The sequence below is a fragment of the Peromyscus leucopus genome, chromosome 2 (assembly GCF_004664715.2).
Source record: "Peromyscus leucopus breed LL Stock chromosome 2, UCI_PerLeu_2.1, whole genome shotgun sequence".
NCBI lineage: Eukaryota > Metazoa > Chordata > Mammalia > Rodentia > Cricetidae > Peromyscus > Peromyscus leucopus.
Genome location: NC_051064.1, coordinates 148436073 through 148457763, shown reverse-complemented (window position 1 = coordinate 148457763; position 21691 = coordinate 148436073). Strand labels below are relative to the sequence as shown.

Below are 21691 nucleotides of genomic sequence, written 5' to 3'. Positions count from 1 at the left end.
AAAAATAGCCAATTTTTTTTACAGTTTTTTTTTTAATGTGTATGAATTTGCCTGCATGTGTGTCTATGCACCACATGCTAGCCTAGTGTCCATGGAGGAGGAGGGTGTCAGATCCCCTGGAACTGGAGTAACAGATGGTCATGAGCTACAATGTGGATTCTGGGAAGCAAACCTGAGACCTCTGTAAGAACAGCAAGGGCTTTTAACAGTTGAGCCAGCCCCTACTTCAACTGTTCTTATCTTCATTTTAGATGGCCCTATAAGGAATCAATTTTTTTGATTGGTTGGTTTTTGTTTGTTTGTTTGTTGTTTTGTTTTGTTTTTTTGAGACAGGGTTTCTCTGTATAGCTTTGCGCCTTTCCTGGAACTCACTTTGTAGACCAGGCTGGCCTTGAACTCACAGAGATCTGCCTGCCTCTGCCTCCCCAGTACTGGGATTAAAGGTGTGCGCCACCACAGCCTGCGAGGAATAAATTTTAACTACCTTTATGAGGGTCTGTTTTCTTTAGCAAAATGAAATTTGAGCTTTTCATTTTCAAACATAGGCCATGCATGTACTAAGAACATATTTGATAGTAACATTTCAAGTCACTGTCCCTCTCTCTCACTCTTGGAATTGGTCACAGGGCCTTATGCATGTTTTGCAAGCATTCTACCACTGAGCTACATTCCAACCCCTTTCTACTTTTAATTTGGAGGGAAGGTCTTATCAAGTTGCCCAGGCTGGTTCTAAATTCACTCTGTAGCAAAGGTAGATGTTGAACTTGTGATCCTCTTGCCTCAACCTCCCAAGTAGCTGCGATTACAAGAATGAGCCACCAGATCCGGCAGTCTCTTATATTATGAAATGTTAGTTTTAAATATGTACATTATCATGTCTTTTATTACCCAAGAAAAGTATGAGTGAACTCAAACTAGCATTCCTGTGTTAGGCAAACTGAATGCTGTTTTAGTGAGATCAAGTTTATTTATCCATTTTTTTTTATCCATATTTTATTTATCCATATTTCCAGCTTCTGGAATATAGCTTATTCAACATATTCCCTAATAATTCTCAGGACTTCATTGTTACCTGAAGTAATGTTCCAATTTTCATCTCTAATGTATTAATCCAAGTTGTTGTTCCTTGTCAATTTAAATTTTCAGCTCTTTGACTTATTGTACTGTTTTTAAGGTTCTGCTTCATTAATTTCTTTCCAGATCCTAATTATTTCTGTCTACTGGTTTTTGGTTGGTTAGGCTTGTTGTTATTTTTCTATGACCTTGAAGTGCATCATTAAACCTAATGTTATTGTCGATATCTCTACGGTTTTTAAAGCAAGAATAGTTTATTGAGTAATTTTGCAAGAGGGCAGGAGAATGGGCAGTGTCTAGAATGCTGCATGTAACATACAGCTGCCTCTTGATATTTAATGTAAGCCTTCATAGCAGTACATGTCTTTGTAGAACTGTCTTCATGGCATCCCAGAGGTTCAGATAAGTAGTGTTTTCATTTTCATGTGCTTTTAAGAATTTTTAAATCCCAGCTCTAATTTCTTCAATGACCCACTGTTCATTCATGAGTATGTGTACAGCGTGTGTGTGTGTGTGTGTGTGTGTGTGTGTGTGTGTGTGTGTGTGTGTGTGTTCACATGTGTGCACAAGCCAGAAGACACCAATTCTGTTTCTTTTGAAGGGTCTGTGTAGTCCTGGCTGTCCTGGAACTCTCTCTGTAGACCAGGCTAACCTCAAACTCAGAGATCTGCCTGCTTCTGCCTCCTGAGTGCTGGGGTTAAAGGTTGTATGCTACCACCTCCTGACCAAGAAGGTCTTTTTACTGACTTGGAACTTGCCAACTAGACTAGGCTGGCTGACCATCAAGGTCCAGTTTCTGCCTCCCTGATCCTAGTGTTGTAAGTGCAAGCACCACGATGTATGCTTGTATTTACATGGGTGCTGCAGACTGAATCTGGATCTGCTTATTTGTAAAGCAAGTGTGTTCCTGGCTGAACTCTCCGGAGCCCACAGTTCCTGTCATTTCTTTTGCTACTGGTTTTGAACCTTAGTCTGCTATGATTTAATAAAATCTAAAAAATTATTTTAATGGTTTTTCTTTGTTAGGATTTGAAAAATAAATTTTTAAGATTTACTTATTTTATTTTATATGTATGAGTGTTCAGTCTGGATGTATGTACATATACCATATGCATGCCTGGAACTGGCCTAAGACCCTGGGAATGGTGCAATCTCCTAAACTGGAGCCACAACAGTTGGGAGCCATCATGTGGGTCCTGGGAATCAAATACAGATCCTCTGTGAGAGCAACAAGTGCTCTAAGCTGCCAAACCATCTCTCCAGCCCCTGTAAGGATTTCTGCAATGACCTAAAATGTTGTTTATGGAAAGACTGTGTCTTTTGCAGTTGTTTTCCAGGCATCTGTTAAGTCCCTTTGCTCTGCGGTGTGGTTCTAACGCTGAAGTTTCTATGTTGATTTGGGGAGTTGGAACAGGAGATGTGGATGACCATATTCATTGATGACAATCAGCTACTAAAAATCACCCATTATCATTTTTATTTTTACCTATCTGGAACTTTATGTGCAGCAGTACTTGTTTTAGCCTCAATGTTCAGTGCACATCTATTTGCAACTGTTATAATCTCCTAATGGAGCCTGGTGCCTTTAATCCTGGTACTCAGGAGGCAGAGGCAGGCAGGTGTCTATGAGTTCCAGGCCAGCCAGGTCTACATAGTGAGTTCTAGGACAGCCAGAGCTACGTAGTGAGACCCTGTGGTGTGTGTGTGTGTGTGTGTGTGTGTGTGTGTGTGTGTGTGTGTGTGTGTGACTGAAAACAACAAAAATCTCCAAATGAATTGTTCCCTTTCTTGCTGCACAGTGACCTTCATCTCCCTAAGGCTTGGCATCTGATTAGCACATGGGACCAGGGCTCTCCCAGCTTGTTTTCAGTATCCAGGTGATTGACATGCTAACAGGTGTTCTGGTTTCATTTTTTGTTGTGATAAAACATTCTGACAAAAAGCAACATGGGGAAAGAAAGGTTTGTTTTAGCCTACAACTCTAGATCATCATTGAAGGAACTTCAAGGCAACCCTGCTTGCCATTCCACACAAGCAGCAAATCTAACCAAGGAACTCACTTCAGAGCCAAAGAAGTACGGCAGTAAACATGAAGACATTCCTAGTTAGCTTTCTTTATTTTCTTTTTTTGATTTTTCAAGACAAGGTTTCTCTTTGCAGCCTGGCTGTCCTGGAACTAGCTCTATAAATCAGGCTGGTCTCAAACTCAGAGATCTATCTGCCTCTGCCTCCCGAGTACTAGGATTAAAGGTCTGTGCCACCACCACCTGGCTTTTCTTTTTTCTCTCTGTCTTCTAAAAAATTTATTTAGGTTTTTAAATTAATTTTATTTATGTGTACTTGTGTTTGCCTACATTAGTTTATGTGTGCAGAAACCTACAGAGGCTAGAAAAGGGTATGAGATTCTTTTCCTGTAACTGAAGTTATAGGTAGTTCTGCGTCACCATGTGGATGGATGCTGGGAACCAAATGTGGGTCCTCTGTAAGCACAGCAAGCACTCTTGACTGTTGAGCCATCTCTCCACTCCCTTAGCTAGTTTTCCTGTCTGTCTTTGTTTTTCCCCAAGACAGGGTTTCTCTGTAAAACAGGCTTGGCTGTCCTGGAACTCACTCTGTAGACCAGGTTGGCCTCAAACTCAAGAGATCTGCCTGCCTCTTCCTCTTGAGTACTGAGACTGAAGGTGAGCAACACGACCATCCAGCTTATCTAGCTTGCTTTGCTTTCTTCCTTCCTTTCTTTAAAAAAAAAAAAAAAAAAAAAAAAAAAAAAAAAAAAATTTATTATGTGTACAATATTCTGCCTGCAAGCATGTCTGCAGGCCAGAAGAGGGCACCAGATCTCATTACAGATGGTTGGGAGCAACCATATGGTTGCTGGGAATTGAAGTGGGGACCTCTACAGAACAGCCAGGGATCTTAACTGCTGAGCCATCTCTCCAGCCCTTATCTACCTTTCTTATACAGCCCAAGATCACCTGCCTAAGAAATGGTGCTAACCACAGTACGCTGGATCCTCCAGAATCAATGAGCAATCAAGTCAACCCCTGATAGACATACTTATAAGTAAATCTGACACACTTAATTCCTCAATGAGACTCTCCTTTCAGATGACTTTAGGCTTTGTCAAGTTAAAGTTCAAGCTAACCAGGACTAGGGCCATCTTCCACTTTCAGGCTGTGTGCCTTTTTGGTGAAGTGTATTTCTCATAGCCACTGCCTTTCATATGTGTTGTGAGATATTGGTACACTGTGTGAAGACACATTCCTGTGACTGGTTTAATAAAGAATTGAATGGCCAATAGGTAGGCAGGCGATGAATCTAGGTGCTCAAGAGACCACCAGGAGACACAGAAGCAGGATGGGAGGTGTGTGACAGAATGCTAATTAACAGAAATGGGTTAAGTTATAAGGGCTAGTTAGGAACAAGCCTAGGCTATAAGTTGAGATCTCATAATTAAAGAAGTCTCCATGTCATTATGTGAGAACTGGCTGGTGGGACAGAAAAAGACTCCTTACACATGTAAATAATCATTCTGTTACTCATGTACTTACCAAAATGGCAGGAACAGGTACTGTCCATTTCCTACTACTAGTTTCACCAGATCTTTTAGTGAGTGTTCCTGAGATCTCATTACCTAAAGCAAGCTAAACAAGAGAGAACTAAAAACCTTTCCAAACTGACTTGTCTCTTTCCAACACATTATGGAAGACTTAACAAAGTCTACATCAAGGAAATGATCTGCCAGAGGTTCAAAGCACAGACCGACAGATGTGCTCTGTCATTACCCCTCCCCTCTACACCCTTACTTCTGCACCTTCTCTTGCCTAATGAAAGGAAAAGCAAACAACAAGCCGCATTAAATGCTGAAGGCACTATGAGGTTTACACAGGATTTAGGAGTCACTTTTTGGTATCTTACTAACTTAAGTATAGATGCGTAAACGAACAAGTACATACACATGTAAGTGAGAAAAGGAAAAACTCTGAATGGGCATAAATGATTCACTTACCTTGTCTCAGGGTTGTAGCCTAATATGTAGAAAAATGAGTCCACTCGGGCTTTAAACTCTCGAGCAGCAAATATGTCAGAAAAATGGGAGATGTTACACTTCCCTCTGGGGAAAAACAAAAGACAAAAAGTACATTTAAATAAGTTGCTTTGCAAACCAACAATGCAGTTGGAAGGGGTAAGGGTGAGGGAAACACATGTCTCAATCCAGTGTACAACACACACACAGTCACCATACAGGGCTGGCAATGGTTTTGTTTAATGACTGCTTCAGTTTACAACTTGTATTACAGTTGTTTTTACTTGTGATAAAATAAAAACAATTAAACCACAGAGATAAACTGGGACTGAGGTGTCGTGGCTAGACAATCACTGCAGTTGAGTATAATCAAAACAGTGGATTGTACGCAAGCCTAGGCTACCAAGTAAAGTTGTCTCAACAAAACCCACAGAACATGAACAATAAAAGAGGATCTTAAGGCAGGGCTGTAATAAAATGGATTTAAGCAAACTAGAAACAAGGAGAAGAATATTAAAATAATTGAGGAAATACATAATAAAAATTTCAATTTAAACTTTTTCTGAAGCAAAATTAGTCTTTTTTTCCCCACTACACTGAAGGAGGGGACCTTAACTGCTGGCTCTATTTATAACAACCCTCATCACTTTGGATACAGTTTCTGGTCACTAAATTTCCTTGCTTAACATATGAGAGTTAAACTTTCCTGGAAACTGAAAACTTAAATCTAGGTTTCCACAGTTGGGTTATAGTATATGAATAATTCCCAACTTCCAGGCAGTGTCATGTTGTAACTCATGTCCACATAGAGTACACAGAAGGAAACAGCAACACCTCTAGGTGTGGCCATCAGCCGGAGTCAAACCATCCTATAACTAAACCTGGGAGACACTTCAAGAATGCAGAGAGCTACTTCAGACACTAGTGGGATGGTCTGTATGTCAAATGTGTTGCTCTGATTGGTCAATAAATAAAACACTAATTGGTCTGTGGCTAGGCAGGAAGTATAGGCTGGACTAACAGAGAGGAGAAAAGAAAGAACAGGAAGGAAGAAGGACACTGCCAGCCGCTGCCAGGACAAGCCGCATGTGAAGATGCTGGTAAGCCATGAGCCTCCTGGCAAGGTATAGATTTATGGAAATGGATTAATTTAAGCTATAAGAACAGTTAGTAAGAAGCCTGCCACGGCCATACAGTTTGTAAGCAATATAAGTCTCTGTGTTTACTTGGTTGGGTCTGAGCGGCTGTGGGACTGGCGAGTAACAGAGATTTGTCCTGACTGTGGGCCAGGCAGGAAAACTCTAGCTACAGAGGGCTTTTATTCATTTGTTTTTCATAGTAAGCTACTAATTTATAGCAATATAATCAAATAGACATTTTTGTCTTACGACTTAATATACAAGCAACTTTTAAGAATATGACAAAGTCCATAAAAAAGAATGTGCACTATTATGCAGAGTTCAAGGTTCAACAGTCTTACAATCAAGTGCTTAGGAAAAAAGAACTGAGGGAAGCTGTGCAAAGCCCACAGGAGACAAATGGCCAGCCCTCCTGGAGCACACGAGTCACTATAAACCATGTAGAAAATACAATGTGTTATCAGATAGAAAAGTCAACACAGGCTTTCTCCATCAGCTAGTCAACACAGTCAACGCAATGACTCAGCAAATACTAGCATCTTTTCACAGAAGGAAACAAGTCAACACCAAGGCTCATGTGGAAAAGCAAATGATTTTAAAAGGAAGAACTAGTCCAGACATTGAAACACATGATAAAGCTTATAATACAGAGAGAGCCCTTAATTTGCTAGCAGGGCAATAAGGTATCAAGTAATGTGTGGACAAAGACACAAAGAAGGTGTCTTGTTCAATGACGCACTACCGTGTGTACACAAAAACACAGACAAAGTGTGCAGCACAGTGATCCATTACCATGTGTGGACAAGTAATAAGGATGTTTTAAGTCAGCCCAAGAAGTGCAGGTAAAGCTGCAAGACAAAGAGCTCTGCAATACATGAAAGTTCTTAAGTGATTCTCTACAAAGGAAATTCATCCATTTTAACCCATAAATATAATGACAGCTGCTCATGGCAAAGTGATGGGATAAGTTAATGCAGGTGAACATAATGAAAACCAGAAGCTCTGAATAATTTGTCAAGGATTCTTGGCCCTGAAGTTTAGTAGCCTGAACTGCCTTAGCATATTTATTTCTTGTGACTAGTAGAAATAGGAGGAAAGTATGAGCAAGCTGGAAAACAGCACTCAATTCAAGGGCCATTTCTGACCTTCCACTCTTGTCTTCAGGTCAGGGCACACTCACAGCACACATTCCCAGTCACCACAAAGGGGGAAAGCAACAGAACCCACAGATTGCAAGAGATAGCCACACGACCACACTGGCAGAGCTTTTCAAGATAGCTCCCAGGGCTATTTTGCTTCCTATACCAAAGTCATGTGAATACTCAATCAATCCACCAAGAAATGAAATCCAGTTTCTGTAAGTTCAAGGCCAGTCTGGTCTACAGAGTGAGTTCCAGGACAGCCAGGACTGTTTCACAGAGAAATTCTGTCTCAGGAGAGGGGAAGAGAGAGGGAAGAGAGAGAGAGAGAGAGAGAGAGAGAGAGAGAGAGAGAGAGAGAGAGAGAGGGAGGGAGGGAGGGAGGAGGGAGGGAGGGAGGAGGGAGGGGGGGGGGGGGGGGGGGGAGGGAGGGAGGGAGGGAGGGAGAGGGAGAGAGAGAGAGGGAGAGGGAGAGAGAGAGAGAGAGAGAGAGAGGAAGAGAGAGAGAGAGGAGGAGGGAGGAGGGAGGGAGGAAGGAAGGAAGGAAGGAAGGAAGGAAGGAAGGAAGGAAGGAAGGAAATTCATGGATACCAAATATCATCAGTACAATAAATAACAGTATTATAAGCTTTTCTTCCTTGAACACTAATTTTATAGACTTCACTGAAATTCAGTAACTGAAAAAGAACATTAGTAAGGCCACCACATATGAGGAGGCCCTCTCTGAGTGCTTTCCACATGCCTGCTGCAGTGGATGTTAAGCCAGAAGATGTATGTTCAGGTCACAAGGTCACTGCTAGTTCACACGACCCTGAACAAGTATCAAAAGGATGACTCAAAAATCAACAAATCTGATTCTGGTCACAAAGCCTCTAACAGCAGGATTAAACCGAAGTCATCCTATTTCAATGTGGCACTTTTCAATATTATGTCACAACGTCAACCAAAAACGCAAGCAGTAATCAACTTAAGATGCTGATTTCTGTAAAGGTAGTGGTGAGTAGTAATGGTCAGGAAATAAGAAAGCAAGCACCTACATAAAATTTTGTCAGAAAAATAAAGATGAGGGATGGCCAAGGCCAAGGGCTCAAAACTGGGTACAACACAGTAACACTGGCCTCAGCACATACTTCTCAACATAGTCCAGACTGAGAATCAATTCCTTTGGGTAAGGAAAAGCTAAGATGTCACAACTTAAAAAGCAAAGGCTGCAGAGGAATTCTGCTTTCCTTTTGATTTATGGCAACTAAAGGACAAAGCTCTTTTTTTCTCTTTTATAACCCAACTCTAGCACCAGCTTGAAAGAAAAATATAGATATCAGCTTCATCCCAAGTGAATCGTACCGCAGAGCCTGGTCAATGGCTGCACACGGCATGAATCCATGTACTGAGTCCTTTGATCTTGGAAAGAATGGTGCTAAGAGCCAACACTATGGGCCTTTTTCTTTTTCCTTTCTTGTTCTCTGGTTTTTGGTGTTTTTGTTGTTTTTCCCCCCATTATACTCATCTGATCCCCTTTTCATGTGCCTACGAACTGTTTTATTTGTGTCCCTTCAAAACTGAATCTATCTATAGTAGTACCAGTTTACATGCGTGAAAAAGAAAGTACTCTGTCCTGTGCGTGAGCTGTAAATAGAGAAATGGGCAGAAAAAGTTGAATCTCGATCATCCATCACCTCTCATTCACCAAATGTTTAAGCTAAAGTACCCTAACTTTGGAGAAGAAAAAAGTAATCAACTGAGATGACTAGGAATCTGCCATTCCAACCTGTTTGATAAGTGGTAACCAAAAAGGCATCCCTAAACTTTTGTGGTGAGCATACTACTACTAAGAATAAGATTAGAGCCATATACTGAGCATCAAACTACAGCAAATGCCACGTTTAAAAAGACTTACCAAGCCAGACAATGAGTGACAAAATGACTGCTTACCACCCAGTCATCACATCACAAAGGGGTGCTTCATTTAAGCCTAATAAAACAAAACTGGGGGCTAGAGAGTTGGCTCTGTGGTTAAGAGCACTAGCTGCTCTTCCAGAGGACCAAGGTTCAATTCCCAGCACTGATATGGCAGTGCACAGCTGTCCGTAACTCCAGTTCTAGGGGACCAACACACCTAATGCATGAGAAACAAACAAACAAATAAAAACCCCGAAACTGGAGAAGTTTCCTTAATGAGAGGTGGGAACTACACTTACTGTGGTTATCCAATACCAAATGGTCAGCTCTGAAAATACACATACACATAACATTACAAAGACTGGGTAAGCTGGACTTATGTACATAATACCTATCTGTATTTAACAACAATTAAAGCAAACAAGAGGCCATGAATTTGAAAAAGAGGAAGGAAAAAATACCGCATGGGAGGGCTTGGAAGAAAGAAAGGGAAGTGAGATGGTATAATTATAACCTCAAAACATAAATCATTTTTAAAAAATAGAGATGAAAGTTTTGTACCAGACCTATTACTTTTTGGACAACTTTTAAGATAATAGCAAGAGGATTAAAAACCTAACAATCACTAAGGATTCTAGTAAGACACCCTGGAAAAATTACCGCATGTACTGCTACTGGAGAAGCCAGGGTGCAGGCTTGCGGCTTCTCCTCCCCAGAAGGACAAGTGCAAGCCTGTCTAGAGTAATCCAAACCCATCTGTGTCCAGCTGGTGATACAGCAGATAAACAGTTCTTCTAAAAATGATAAAAATTAGATGAGAATTATTCCTCAAATCTGAATAGCATTGAGAAACCCTCAAATAGCAATTATGTCAAAACATGTTGGATGACCAGTTACACCTTACATCATTTCCTTAACTAGAACCTGAGTCCTTTAAAACCATGACATCCATCATTGAGGAGATGGAAAGAAACGAAAGCAAATCAGGACAAATGCTGTATTCGTCAGCTGCCCTACAGTAACCATTTGTCTCATCAACCTAGTCAACTTCCATTAATTTCCTTTGCTCAGCATGTAGGCTTAATTTAGCCCGGAAATCTACCTCCAAAGAACAGCCACAAAGGCTTATGGGAATTTGGAGTTTATAAACCACCACAGACACTCTCAAAATGTAACAAAAGCTCAAGAGAAAGTGAAATTTAACACACCCACTCCTTCCCTGTGGTAGGGCTCAGAATAGTATTGACCAACAGGCCACATGGCCCCACTGCGTGTCTTTACATAGTACAAGAGAACAATTTTACATTTATAAATAATAGGAAAAAAGTGGACAAAATGCCTAACAAGTGAGGCATTCCCATTTTTAAAAGAGCTCAACTGGACACGCATTTATTTATGTGTTATCTATTAATTTGTTCCACAATAGCTAAGATGAATGAACAATTGAGACAAAGTTGAGATAAATTATGAAATGTATCTGAGACCCAATGTTTGTAAAACCCAGCCCTACATTAATGCCCCTGCTCTTCAGCCTAAAGTACCTGGCTCTTTCTCTGCAGCTTTGCACAAGAACCCTAGGCACTGTCGCTGAACATGTTGAGGGGTGAGCACTCTGTGAGAAACAGTAGCATCTCATTGTAAGTAGTTTAGCTAAAGTCAGCAAATCTCAATGGCTTTTATTGGACCCGTATGTTTAACAGAAAAAAGGGTTTTGTTGCTATTTGGCACAACCTTATTATTTATGATTTACAGAGAGGGAAGAGTTATGATGTTAGGTACCATACTTCTTACGTCACTTAGGAGGCTCCAAAGCAGCCAGACACATAGATACAACGTGTACAAAATGGCAAAGGCTGGCACCCTGCTCTGGAGAGAGCACAAAGCATAGAACAGAAGGATACACTTACTTTTCAGCAAAGTTACCTGACATCACAACTGGATATGATATTCCTTCTGTTGCAGATTGTACGTTCAATATATCCCCCTACTCTTCAGCATGTTTTTTGTTTTTTGGGGTTGTTTGTTTTGTTTTGTTTTGTTTTTTTGGTGTGTGTGTGTGATTTTTCGAGACAGGGTTTCTCTGTGTAGCTTTGTGCTTTTCCTGGATCTCACTCTGTAGACCAGGCTGGCCTCAAACTCACAAAGATCCACCTGCCTCTGTCTCCCGAGTGCTGGGATTAAAGGCGTGCGCCACCACCGCCCGGCTCAGCATACTTTTTAACAAAAATATTCAGAAACAAGAAAAAGCGGCAGAACTAGTAAAATTTTCAATAAATTCTTAGGCTTTCTATAATTATCATGCTGGCATACTTGTTTTACCTGTATTTTTTAGTTTTTTTCTCCCTCCATCTTTCTAGCAGTAGGGCTTGACCTTTATGAAGTTAATGGCAGATCTTCAGAACATTTTACCCTAAAAACTTTAGCAAATAATACTAGGATAGTAATTTTCCCAGGAAGACACACTAATTAGAAAGCATGTAAACAAATCAGAAGAAAAACACAGAAAGAGGTCCAGTGGGGCTAGCAGAGATGCCAGCAGCCTCTGGAAATCAGTGACCCCAGGGAACAGTGGGATGTTCTCTTGGCAAGATCATGAGTGCTCTGACTGGGTACCATGACTACCAAAGCAGTTCAAAGCACCCAGCTCCCACCCTCTACACTCCCCTGACACCTGGATCCTCACCTCAGGGCAGCAGCATGGTACGTGTCAACATAATCAGAAATGAAGAGTTCCCGGTTCTTGATGACTGGATCTGTGATGACAAGTTCTCTTCCAGAATCTACATACAAAAGAAAAGTAATTAGTTAACCAAATAAGAAGATATTAAAATAGAGTTTCCCAAAACAAGTAGGAAATTTTTGCTAAACTTTTTTCTCAGGTTTACCCCTACTAAATAAAGACAAATAACAAAACCTAGTTATTATCTAAGTATTGCCAATAGGGAATGGGATATGTAGCAGGAATAACAGACGAACACAATGTACAGCTTCAACAACTGTTAGACTATTCACCAGACCTTTTACCAAGTCCTTCTGTGTCCTGAAATGCCTTAATGAGCACAATTTTAAAAAAGAGAGAGAAATACACTGCCACATCCCAGCAATTTGTTAATTTTTTTAAGAAAAAACAACTTCTTAATTTTATTTATTATTTTATTTTGTGAGCATGTACACGTATATGTGCTAATATTCAGGCAAGCACATTCCACAGCAATGTATTTAGTGATCAGAGGACAACTTGTGGGAGTCGGTTCTCCTCTTCTACCATGCTGGTCTGGAGACTTAACGCAAGTCGTCAGGCTTGGCAGCAAGCAGTTTCACCTGCTGAGCAGTTTTGTTGGCCCTAAGATAGATGATGACTATATAATTAGAGAACCTATCCATTTTATGTTTTCTATCTGTTTGTTTCTGAGTGACAGGGTCTCAGTCCAGGATGGCTTTGAAGTTGCTACGTAACTGAGACTGCCTTGAACTGATAATCCTTCTTCCTCTCCCTCCCAAGTGCACTACCACATCTGGCGCCCATCTATTTGTATACTGCCAAATATTCCAAAATGGAATGAAGCCACACTGACTGTACTGAAAAGAATTATTAAGCTATTTTTTAAAAAGAAAGAAAGAAATCATAATTTAATTGACTTTTATCTTTTCAAAGATGTTTTCCAAAAGTCTATTAAAAGCTCACTGTGGCTGGGCCTATCAGAAAAGCAATGTGAGTTGGGGAACACAGATATATATCCTTGGTTGCTCCAGCACAACTCCCACAGCCTCTCTGAACTCAACCTCTTCATACAGAATGCCAGGGCAAGCCACCTCACACAGCCTCGTATGACTACTGGGACTAGGAGCACAAGGCTCCTCTCAAAAGGGCATGGTGGCGCTACTAAACACCTGCATAAATGTTGCACACAGTACATTTATACAGGACTTCTATGTCCATAAAGTTCTGAGTGTTGGCTCAGACATAAAAGGCAAAGGTGGAAATCAGCTGCCAGAAACTACCGTCCTCTGTTCTGAAGGCAGTTCCTAACCCACATTCCACAGTGTAATTCAAAGCTTCTTCTGAACATGGGCTGTCTGCCTGGGACGTGGGGAAGCACAGCACACGAGCTCCTGGAAGGACAAGTGACACAGGCTTACAGGGCTTCAACACTGCCGGTCACTAAGTTAAATAGGAGCTTAAAGAACTGTATTACTCCGATTTAAAAAAAAAAAAAAAAAAAAAAATGTGTGCATCAGCACATACTCAAAGGGTTTTTCTTGCTGATTTTTTGGGGGAGGGGGGTATTATCTTAAAGATTTTAAAATCATGTATATGCATGTATGTGTTTTATGTGCACCAGGTATCCATGGAGGCCACAGATACTGGATCCACTGGAACTGGAGTTACAGGCAGTTGAGAGCTGCCCAATGTGAGTGCCAGGAATCTGGATCCTCTAAAAGAGCGGTAAATGCTCTTAATTAGTGCGATAGCTCTCGTGGCCTCCCTCTTTTGTTGTTTGTTTGTTTGTTTGTTTGTTTGTTTTTAAGGAAAATGAAAAACTAATGCAAAAGCAAGGGTGAGAGGATCCAGCAACATTCTTTATTACAAGCTCTTTGGAGAGAAACGCCATCAGAGTCAATCTCTATTTAAACGGTGATTTAAAAAGTGCTTTACCCAAAGCTAAGACTGAAAAGCATGGCATCAAGAGGGTATACGTACCATTTTCATTATGCCGATCCTGAACCAAATGCTGATAGACAGAATCTGGAACTTCAGACTGACGGTAGTACCATTTGACGTTCATGAGTAGATGGTCCCTCTTACTCTGAAAAGGAAAATCTACCAGCATTAGGAACAGGTTTCAGGTGCCTGCAAGTGCATATCATACCTATGACCAAAAGCCCAGTGCACAGCAGAAAACCAATGACCACCAACAGCACAACCCCTGTGTCCCCGGCCTCCACACCCCTCAGACCACAACCCTCAAGATTGCTCATTTCAGGAAACAAGAGAGACAGATCTTGAAGCTTCTCAGTGTGACTAATTCATTCAGTATTACATTTTTCTTTAATGGTAATGCAGAGTATTACATGAGTACATACTTCTACCTTAATCCTTAACCATTCTGGTAAATAATAATCAGCACACTGTTGAGTCATATTAAAAGTAACAAGCTGGAAAGAACTTACCCAGAGACACCTGACAGTCTCTTCCCCTCCAGGGTTTGCCTGTCACAAACTGTCTCAAATTCTCCCTCCACTGTGGACCACAGAACTGTATGGAAGTCACTGCCGCATGCCAAAATCACGAAGCACACCACGGGCAATAGGCGGTGATGAGAATGTACGTCCATACACTAGGACCTGCCTTATTTACCTCTGACTCCTGAGGAAAAACAGCTTATACATAACTACTGGTAAAAAATAAAGAGCCCCACGTTGACCATCGTCCTGTAAATGACTGTAGGACAACTACCCATGTATTTCTGAAAGTCAACTTTGTTTGCAGCTCCATCAAAAAGTAGGGAACCAGATACTGCCTCTTCTATTGGTAGCCTACAGCATACAGCCTGAAGCACACTGCTTGTGCACCAGGCTGTGGAGACAGCTCAGCCCAGAGAGCACTGAGGTTCCCTGGGATTCAGAAAGCAGTTTCAACCCAAGGGGAAGGCAGGACAGGCTATCCTGGTAGCTTCTACCTTTTTTCACAGGCTCACTGACCACAAGTGAAGAGACCAAAGCTCAAAAAAATGCCACATGTTTGTAACAAAGACAACCTAATTCTGAAACATGTCAGGAATCTTTAAAGAAGGAAGACTCATCTTGGTTTAATAAAGGGACAAATATAGTCTGCACTACAAGATGCACAAAGGCAGGGAAAGAACTGTTCTAAGTCTTAACAGAACTCAGAATGTGGAGTGCTATCCCACAGTAAATATCCTAAACACCACAATTCTTCCTTTTCATCAACTGTCAAACACGCATGAGTACAAAAACAGGCCATCACTATTGACTTACATTTAACAGACTCTGCCTACAAAGGATAGTGTGTAGGTCTTGGTTTTTATTCATTCACACTTTTACACTAAAAGGTTTAATGGCAAAAATTAGTTTGCACTGTTTATTCTACAGAAGAAAAACTAAGGACAAACTATGAAGATTCACAGAAAAAGCACTGAATGCAGAGTTTAAAGAAAGGAGCAGCACCTTCTTCGGAGACCATGAAAGCAATGTGTAACCTGGGGGAAGATGGGAAAGACCTCAGTGCACTCCTTCTAAGCAAAGGCAGAAACCAGAAAGAAATACCAGCACACAGCACAGAACACTCCATGCTGATACTGTAAAGAGCCAAATCCTGGCTGCAGTCTGGCCTTCAGTAGGTTTACAGGACAGGTGGAATCTTTTAACTCATCTCTGACCCCACATACAGGTGCTAAGGTACATACAATGCATCAGGCATGAAGAACACAGTTAAAGACTTCAAAGAACAGAACATGTGACTGCACCACATGCACCTTGTTGGCCTAAGGCTTATTCTGCCAAGACCCCAGAAAAATACTTGTCCCTCCATTTCATTCCCTAGGTGAGAGAATAAAGAGCAGGACCAAGGAGACGTTACTAGTAAGGAAAAACAGAACCTCAGGGCCTGTTGGGGTGCCCAGTATGAACTTACTGAAATAAGACACACCATATTATAAGCCTATTCTTTCTTCACCACTGCAGATAATTCTGTTGCCCTGCCACTGTTGGATGGAGCACCCTCCCCAAATTGTGGCAGCTAAAAAAAGTCTCTAAGCATTGCTAACACTCTCTCTCTCTCTCTCTCTCTCTCTCTCTCTCCTCTCTCTCTCTCTCTCTCTCATGAAGTCAAAGTTGGTTGAAAACCATGGATCTAAAAGATGATTGTAACAGGAATCTTAAATGGTCTTATTAATAGAAACAAACCTGGAGCCAGGTATTGGGGTGAATGCTGGAAGATCAGAGAAGCAGAATAAGCCACAGCTACTTCACCTCGCCAGTTCCTCAGCTGGTCCTGTTTCCTCAGACTGGAAGCCTTTAAGTCCTCATCCAGAATGGGTCTCAGCTGAACTACTGCTCAAAAGCCTAAAAGCTTAACCAGCCAAAAGCTTCTAGTTTCTGGTCTTCGCGCCTCATATATCTTTTTGTTTTCTGCCATCACTCTCTGGGATTAAAGGCTCACTTTTTGGTATTAAAGGCATGTGTCACTATGCCTGGATGTTTCCAGTGTGGCCTTGAACTCACAGAGATCCAGAGTGGATTTCTACCTCTGGAATGCTAGGATTAAAGGTGTGAGTGTCACCATTTTCTAGCCTCTGTATCTAGTGGCTGTTCTGTCTCTGACCCCAGATAAGTTTATTAGGGTGCACAATATTTTGGGGAACACAATACCACCAGATGATGATGATGATGATGATGATGATGATGATGATGATGATTTACAGAATCCAAAGCCAGAATGATCACATGAAACCTGACCCAAGCACTATAGAAAACATAGGCAAGCCTGTCACCACGAACTCCCAGTGCCATCACTACCACATCTATGTGACTCTCATGACTTTTTAAGACTGAGTTTCTCTTTTGCCCTGTAAATGAGAATAACGTAAAGAACTGGTGAAAAGTGTAAAGACAGCCTCAAATGTCTGTCAAGAGGAACTGTGGAGCCACTCCTCCTCCACGACAGCCTTGTAGAAGGGGGTGCTCAATCCAGCAGACGCTCACAAGCTCATACAAATGAGTACTTCCCAGGGCCGCCCCGGCAACTGTACTCTAAGACCTAAGCATGTATTCCTGCAACATGTATACGATGCCTAAAAACCTGAACTGCAACAGAAAGACTCTTTGGGTTCAAGGACTGGCAATTTTAAGTTGTCTGGTTTATTTGTTTGTTTGTTTGTTTGTCTTTTCTGAACCTAGCCAGAGATTCTAGAAACTATTAGTCAGATGTGCCATTTCTACATTACTAGTTACTAACTGACCCAAATGTGCCCACTGATTTCATACAACAAAACAAAACAAAAATTTACTCTGGCTTATTTGACCTCCAACTCTTAAAAAGCTGCTGGAGCTCCTGATGCAGTCCTGTCCAATGGCCAGGGGGCGGCAGTACTGCGTCAAAAAACACCAGCACTTAAAACCCTACTTCCACAGAAACAGCATAACAAAAGTAGAGTCGGATGAAACCAAGTTTCTAAATAGGCTAGTGATTTAATGGAAGACTAACAATCTATAAAGGAATGCAGACAGCTATTTCAGAGTACGAGGCTAAAACCGCACAGGAAGACCGCAGTTCTGTCTGTAACTACTAATTACCTTAGTATCCTGGGGCCCTCAAAACGTGATGGGATGGGAAGGCCAACTGATTTCTGGGGTCTCTTTAAATGTTTATAACTAAATGTCTTCCCCAGACCAGACCCAGCAGACCAAATGGAACTACGGTGCATTTGTTCACTGGCGTTGGCTAGTGTTACCATCCCACAGGGTTACAAAATGAAATGTCTTCTCTAGAGGACACTGTCTGCTGCAGGGGGAGCACCTCTTAGGTCAAAGGCCACACCATACTGGGGTTTGGTGAACATTAACCATAGGAAGGCCTCGTCTGATTGCTACTCCTCATAAGTCAAAGTCACAGAAAATTAAAACCAAAAAATAAATTCAGGAATCATGTGGTTCAGTCCAAACTACCTGAGTCTGAATCCTGGCTTTACAATGTGCTAAACTCACCGGGTGGTGGTGGTGGTGGGCGGCGGCCGCCTTTAATCCCAGCACTCGGGAGGCAGAGACAGGCGGATCTCTGTGAGTTCGAGGCCAGCCTGGACTACCAAGTGAGTCCCAGGAAAGGCGCAAAGCTACACAGAGAAACCCTGTCTTGAAAAACCAAAAAAAAAAAAAAAAAAAAAAACCAATGTGCTAAACTCTGACTGTGTAAATAACCTCTGGCCTCAGTTTTCACATATTATCTTGCTCCTCCTTCACTAGGCTATGAAGACTGGGTCCACTCTAGAAGCTGAATGGTTAGCCTCGGTAAACCTTGATTACTGTCTCTCTTCTACAGAGGAACAGAACCAGCCACAGGCTTTACTGTTCTCAGCCTCAGTGCTAAAGGCAGTGGCAGCAACAGAAAGACAAGAGGTGTCGGAGGCTCATCACTGGAAGAACCCAAGAGCAGATCAAGTGTTTCCAATGGCATGCTCACTACTTACTGAGGACACAACTGAACACTAACATAAATCTCAGAGATGTATGGCCTTCACTAAAGACTGAACCAAGAGGAAGCTTCCAGAGTGATAGCACTCTGGGCAGTATTCCTGAAGGAGAAAGAAACTTCCACTAGGAAGTTAAAGCTTTCCCATTAGCTTAATTCACACAGAAATGCAGGCCAGGAGGTAGGATAATACAGAACTAGAGGATCCACCAAAGATGGGCACAGCTATTTGCTGGGTAGGGATAGGAGGGGGTCACAAGAGTTGCTGGATTTTGTGGGGGAAGTGGTGGTGGCAAGTCTGTAGGTTAACACTGGGATTCTTCTACATCAATAGCTTGACTCTCGCTGAACTGAAAAATACATGTAAATTTAAGGCATGAGCAACCACACACACACACACAATAAGGTGTGAAGTGACTGAGATACTGATGATAACCTCTGGCTTCAACACATGCCTGCACAGTTGAGCATGTAACTCCCCCCATGGATGCACAGGTACTCGTATGTACACGCATGCAAGCAAACACACACAGACACATACACGCACGAACGCATAAAATTGAAACCACCTCAACTGCTAATTATAGAGTCAAAACTTACTAAGGTTCTGTCTACCTAGTTTTACACTGCATATGAACAGTGACATTTTTCAGGCAACTAGCTACTGTATTTGTAGTGGGGAGATCTATTTCTTGGCCTTTATTGTAAACTTATTTTGTTTGTGAAACAAGGTTTCCTGTGACCCAGGCTGGTCATAAACTATGTAGACCGATCTTGAACTCCTTGAACTCCTGCTTCCACCTCTCACGTGCTAGGACTGCAAGTGCACGTGATAATGCTTGGCTGTGTTGTCATAATACTAAATGCACACACAGATGAGGTATATGTAAAGAGGGATTTGAAATATGCTGTGAGACAGAGTAAACTAAAGAATACTCTTGTATATGCCACCATATACACTATTCTTGACTGGTTAATGGCCAGGGTTAATACTGGGTATGAGTGGCTAAAGGACAGACAGCAATGGACGACTTCTGCGAGGGTCTGTACAAGAGCCTCTGAAGGCAGTGTGCGACAGCGGGCCGAGTCAGACAGACCCACCTTCACAGTGGCAGCGTCATCCTATCAGCTTAGGGCCTGGACACACTAAGAACAAAGCAAGGGCCAATTCACTTTCTGCTGGAGCTGCGTGTGGTGCTCTCAGTTCCACAGCCTTAGCTTCTCTGACTCTAAGGTCCCACATCCACCGAGCCACACCTCCAGCTTCCCCAGGTCTCCAGTGTGCAGGTGGACCATGAGAAGATCTCAATACTTCCATAAAGGGGTGATGTGAGCTATTCCTATGAACTCCATCCCCCCACCCCATCCCCACCGCTTTTTATTTATTTCACTGGTTCTGTCTCTCTGGAGGACACTGCTAATCCACTAAACATTAGACTCAGGCTTTGAAAAAGCTCAATCTTTAGGCTTAATTCTGCATGTAAGATCATACATTTGGATCTCCAAAATCTGATAGCCAAAATAAAAATTAATTAATTCTCACCTAAACACTATGTTTACTCCAGGAGCTAAGGTCAGAGCAGATAAGCACAAATTTTCTATTTGGTCCAAAGCATGTCTGTCTCTCATACAAGGAGAGGAGATAGCTCTTCACAGACAGCTCAGTGAGAATCTGCCTCATGTCCATAAGTTTCTACCAAAGCTCTGACTTCTTTAAGAATTTCTTTTATCAAAACTTGTGGGAGCCCATTCTCAGGTTCCTCGTGGCTTTACCCAGCAGGTCCGCATAGAGGATGATCAGGACCACGGGCCTGAGTGCAGGTGTCTGAGATGGTCTGCACTTGGCTGTGCTGGGGGAGGAGGTCTTTTGTTCCACCCCTTGGCATCTCTATAAAAAAAAACCTGGGGCAGAGACAGTCAGGGCCCATTGGTATAGGTTCCAGGCCCTCTCGAGGCTATCCTTTATTTTCTATCTGTTTATCTCCACGAGATTCTCCACAATAAATCCTTCTATCTAATATTTCCTGCTGCTCGCACTCAAGAAAACTCTGGGGAGCTGTGGGGTTGGTGGGTAAATGCCCCACAAAAACTCAAGCCCAAATAACCTAAAATTTGTCATTTTATTATGAGTGGTAGTGGTGACAGTTAACCGTGCTAGCCATGTGGGGGGACAGACAGGGAAGTCACAGGGCTCCCTATATATCAGAGACAAGGTGTTTAAAAAAAAAGGTGGAAATCTCATGTGGTGATCTGAATGAGGATGGCCCCACAGGCTCATAGATTTGAATGTCTAGTTCCCAGTTGGTGGACTGTTTAGAAGGATTACAAAGTGTGGCCTTGTCAGAGGAGGGATGTCACTGGGGGTTAGGTGGAGGTTTCAGGAGCCCACCCCAGGCCCTTTCTCTCTGCCTCCCTGTCACAGATCAGACAGTGGCTATCTGAAGAGAGCCCCCTCTCAGCTCCTGCTCCAGCGCTGTGCCTGCTGCTATCATGGACTAACCTATTAAACTGTAAGCCGGCCCCCAGTTAAATGTTTTCTTCTATAAATTAGTCATGATGTGTCTTCACAGCAACAGGACAGCGACTCAGACACCTGGACCACAGGGCACTGAAATACTAGAAGGTTTACAAGTTGAATTTAACATCTGCACGATCATAGTAGCATGCTATTTTAAAAACAAAAGCTGGACAGTGGTGGCACACGCCTTTAATCCCAGCACTTGGGAGGCAGAGACAGGTAGATCTCTGTGGGTTCGAGGCCAGCCTGGTCTACAAAGTGAGTTCCAGGAAAGGTGCAAAGCTACACAGAGAAACCTTGTCTCAAAACAAACAAACAAAATCCCCACAAACAAACAAAAAAAGACCAATTTAGGTCAAAGACATCTCTCAGAGATTTTGCTGTCAAAATATTCTGAATAAGATTGGGGGGGGGGGTTTCTAGACAGGGTTTCTCTGTGTAGCTCTGCTGTTCTGGAACTCTCTGTGTAGACCAGGCTGGCCTTGAACTCACCTAGCTCTGCCTCCTGAGCACTGGGATTAAAGGCGTGAGCCACCACCGCCCAGCCCCTGAAGAAAATTTCTATTAGTCAACATGAGTTTTATGTCCTCAAAACTATTAGTCCCCGAAATCTTCCCCACCCCCTTTTTAGACAGGGTCTCTGGCTGGAGCTGACTATGTAGACCAGGCTGGTCTCAAACTCACAGA

The 21691-nt window shown here is 42.2% G+C and overlaps 1 protein-coding gene across 1 annotated transcript in view; it reads right to left on the bottom strand.

Moving 5' to 3' along the window:
* Nucleotides 1-21691, bottom strand: part of Rere (arginine-glutamic acid dipeptide repeats) — a 367060-nt gene that overhangs the window by 144963 nt on the left and 200406 nt on the right. The window contains 3 exon segments of the mRNA XM_037203202.1: nucleotides 5084-5188; nucleotides 11962-12058; nucleotides 13981-14086. Of these exon segments, the coding sequence (XP_037059097.1) occupies nucleotides 5084-5188; nucleotides 11962-12058; nucleotides 13981-14086 (308 nt within the window).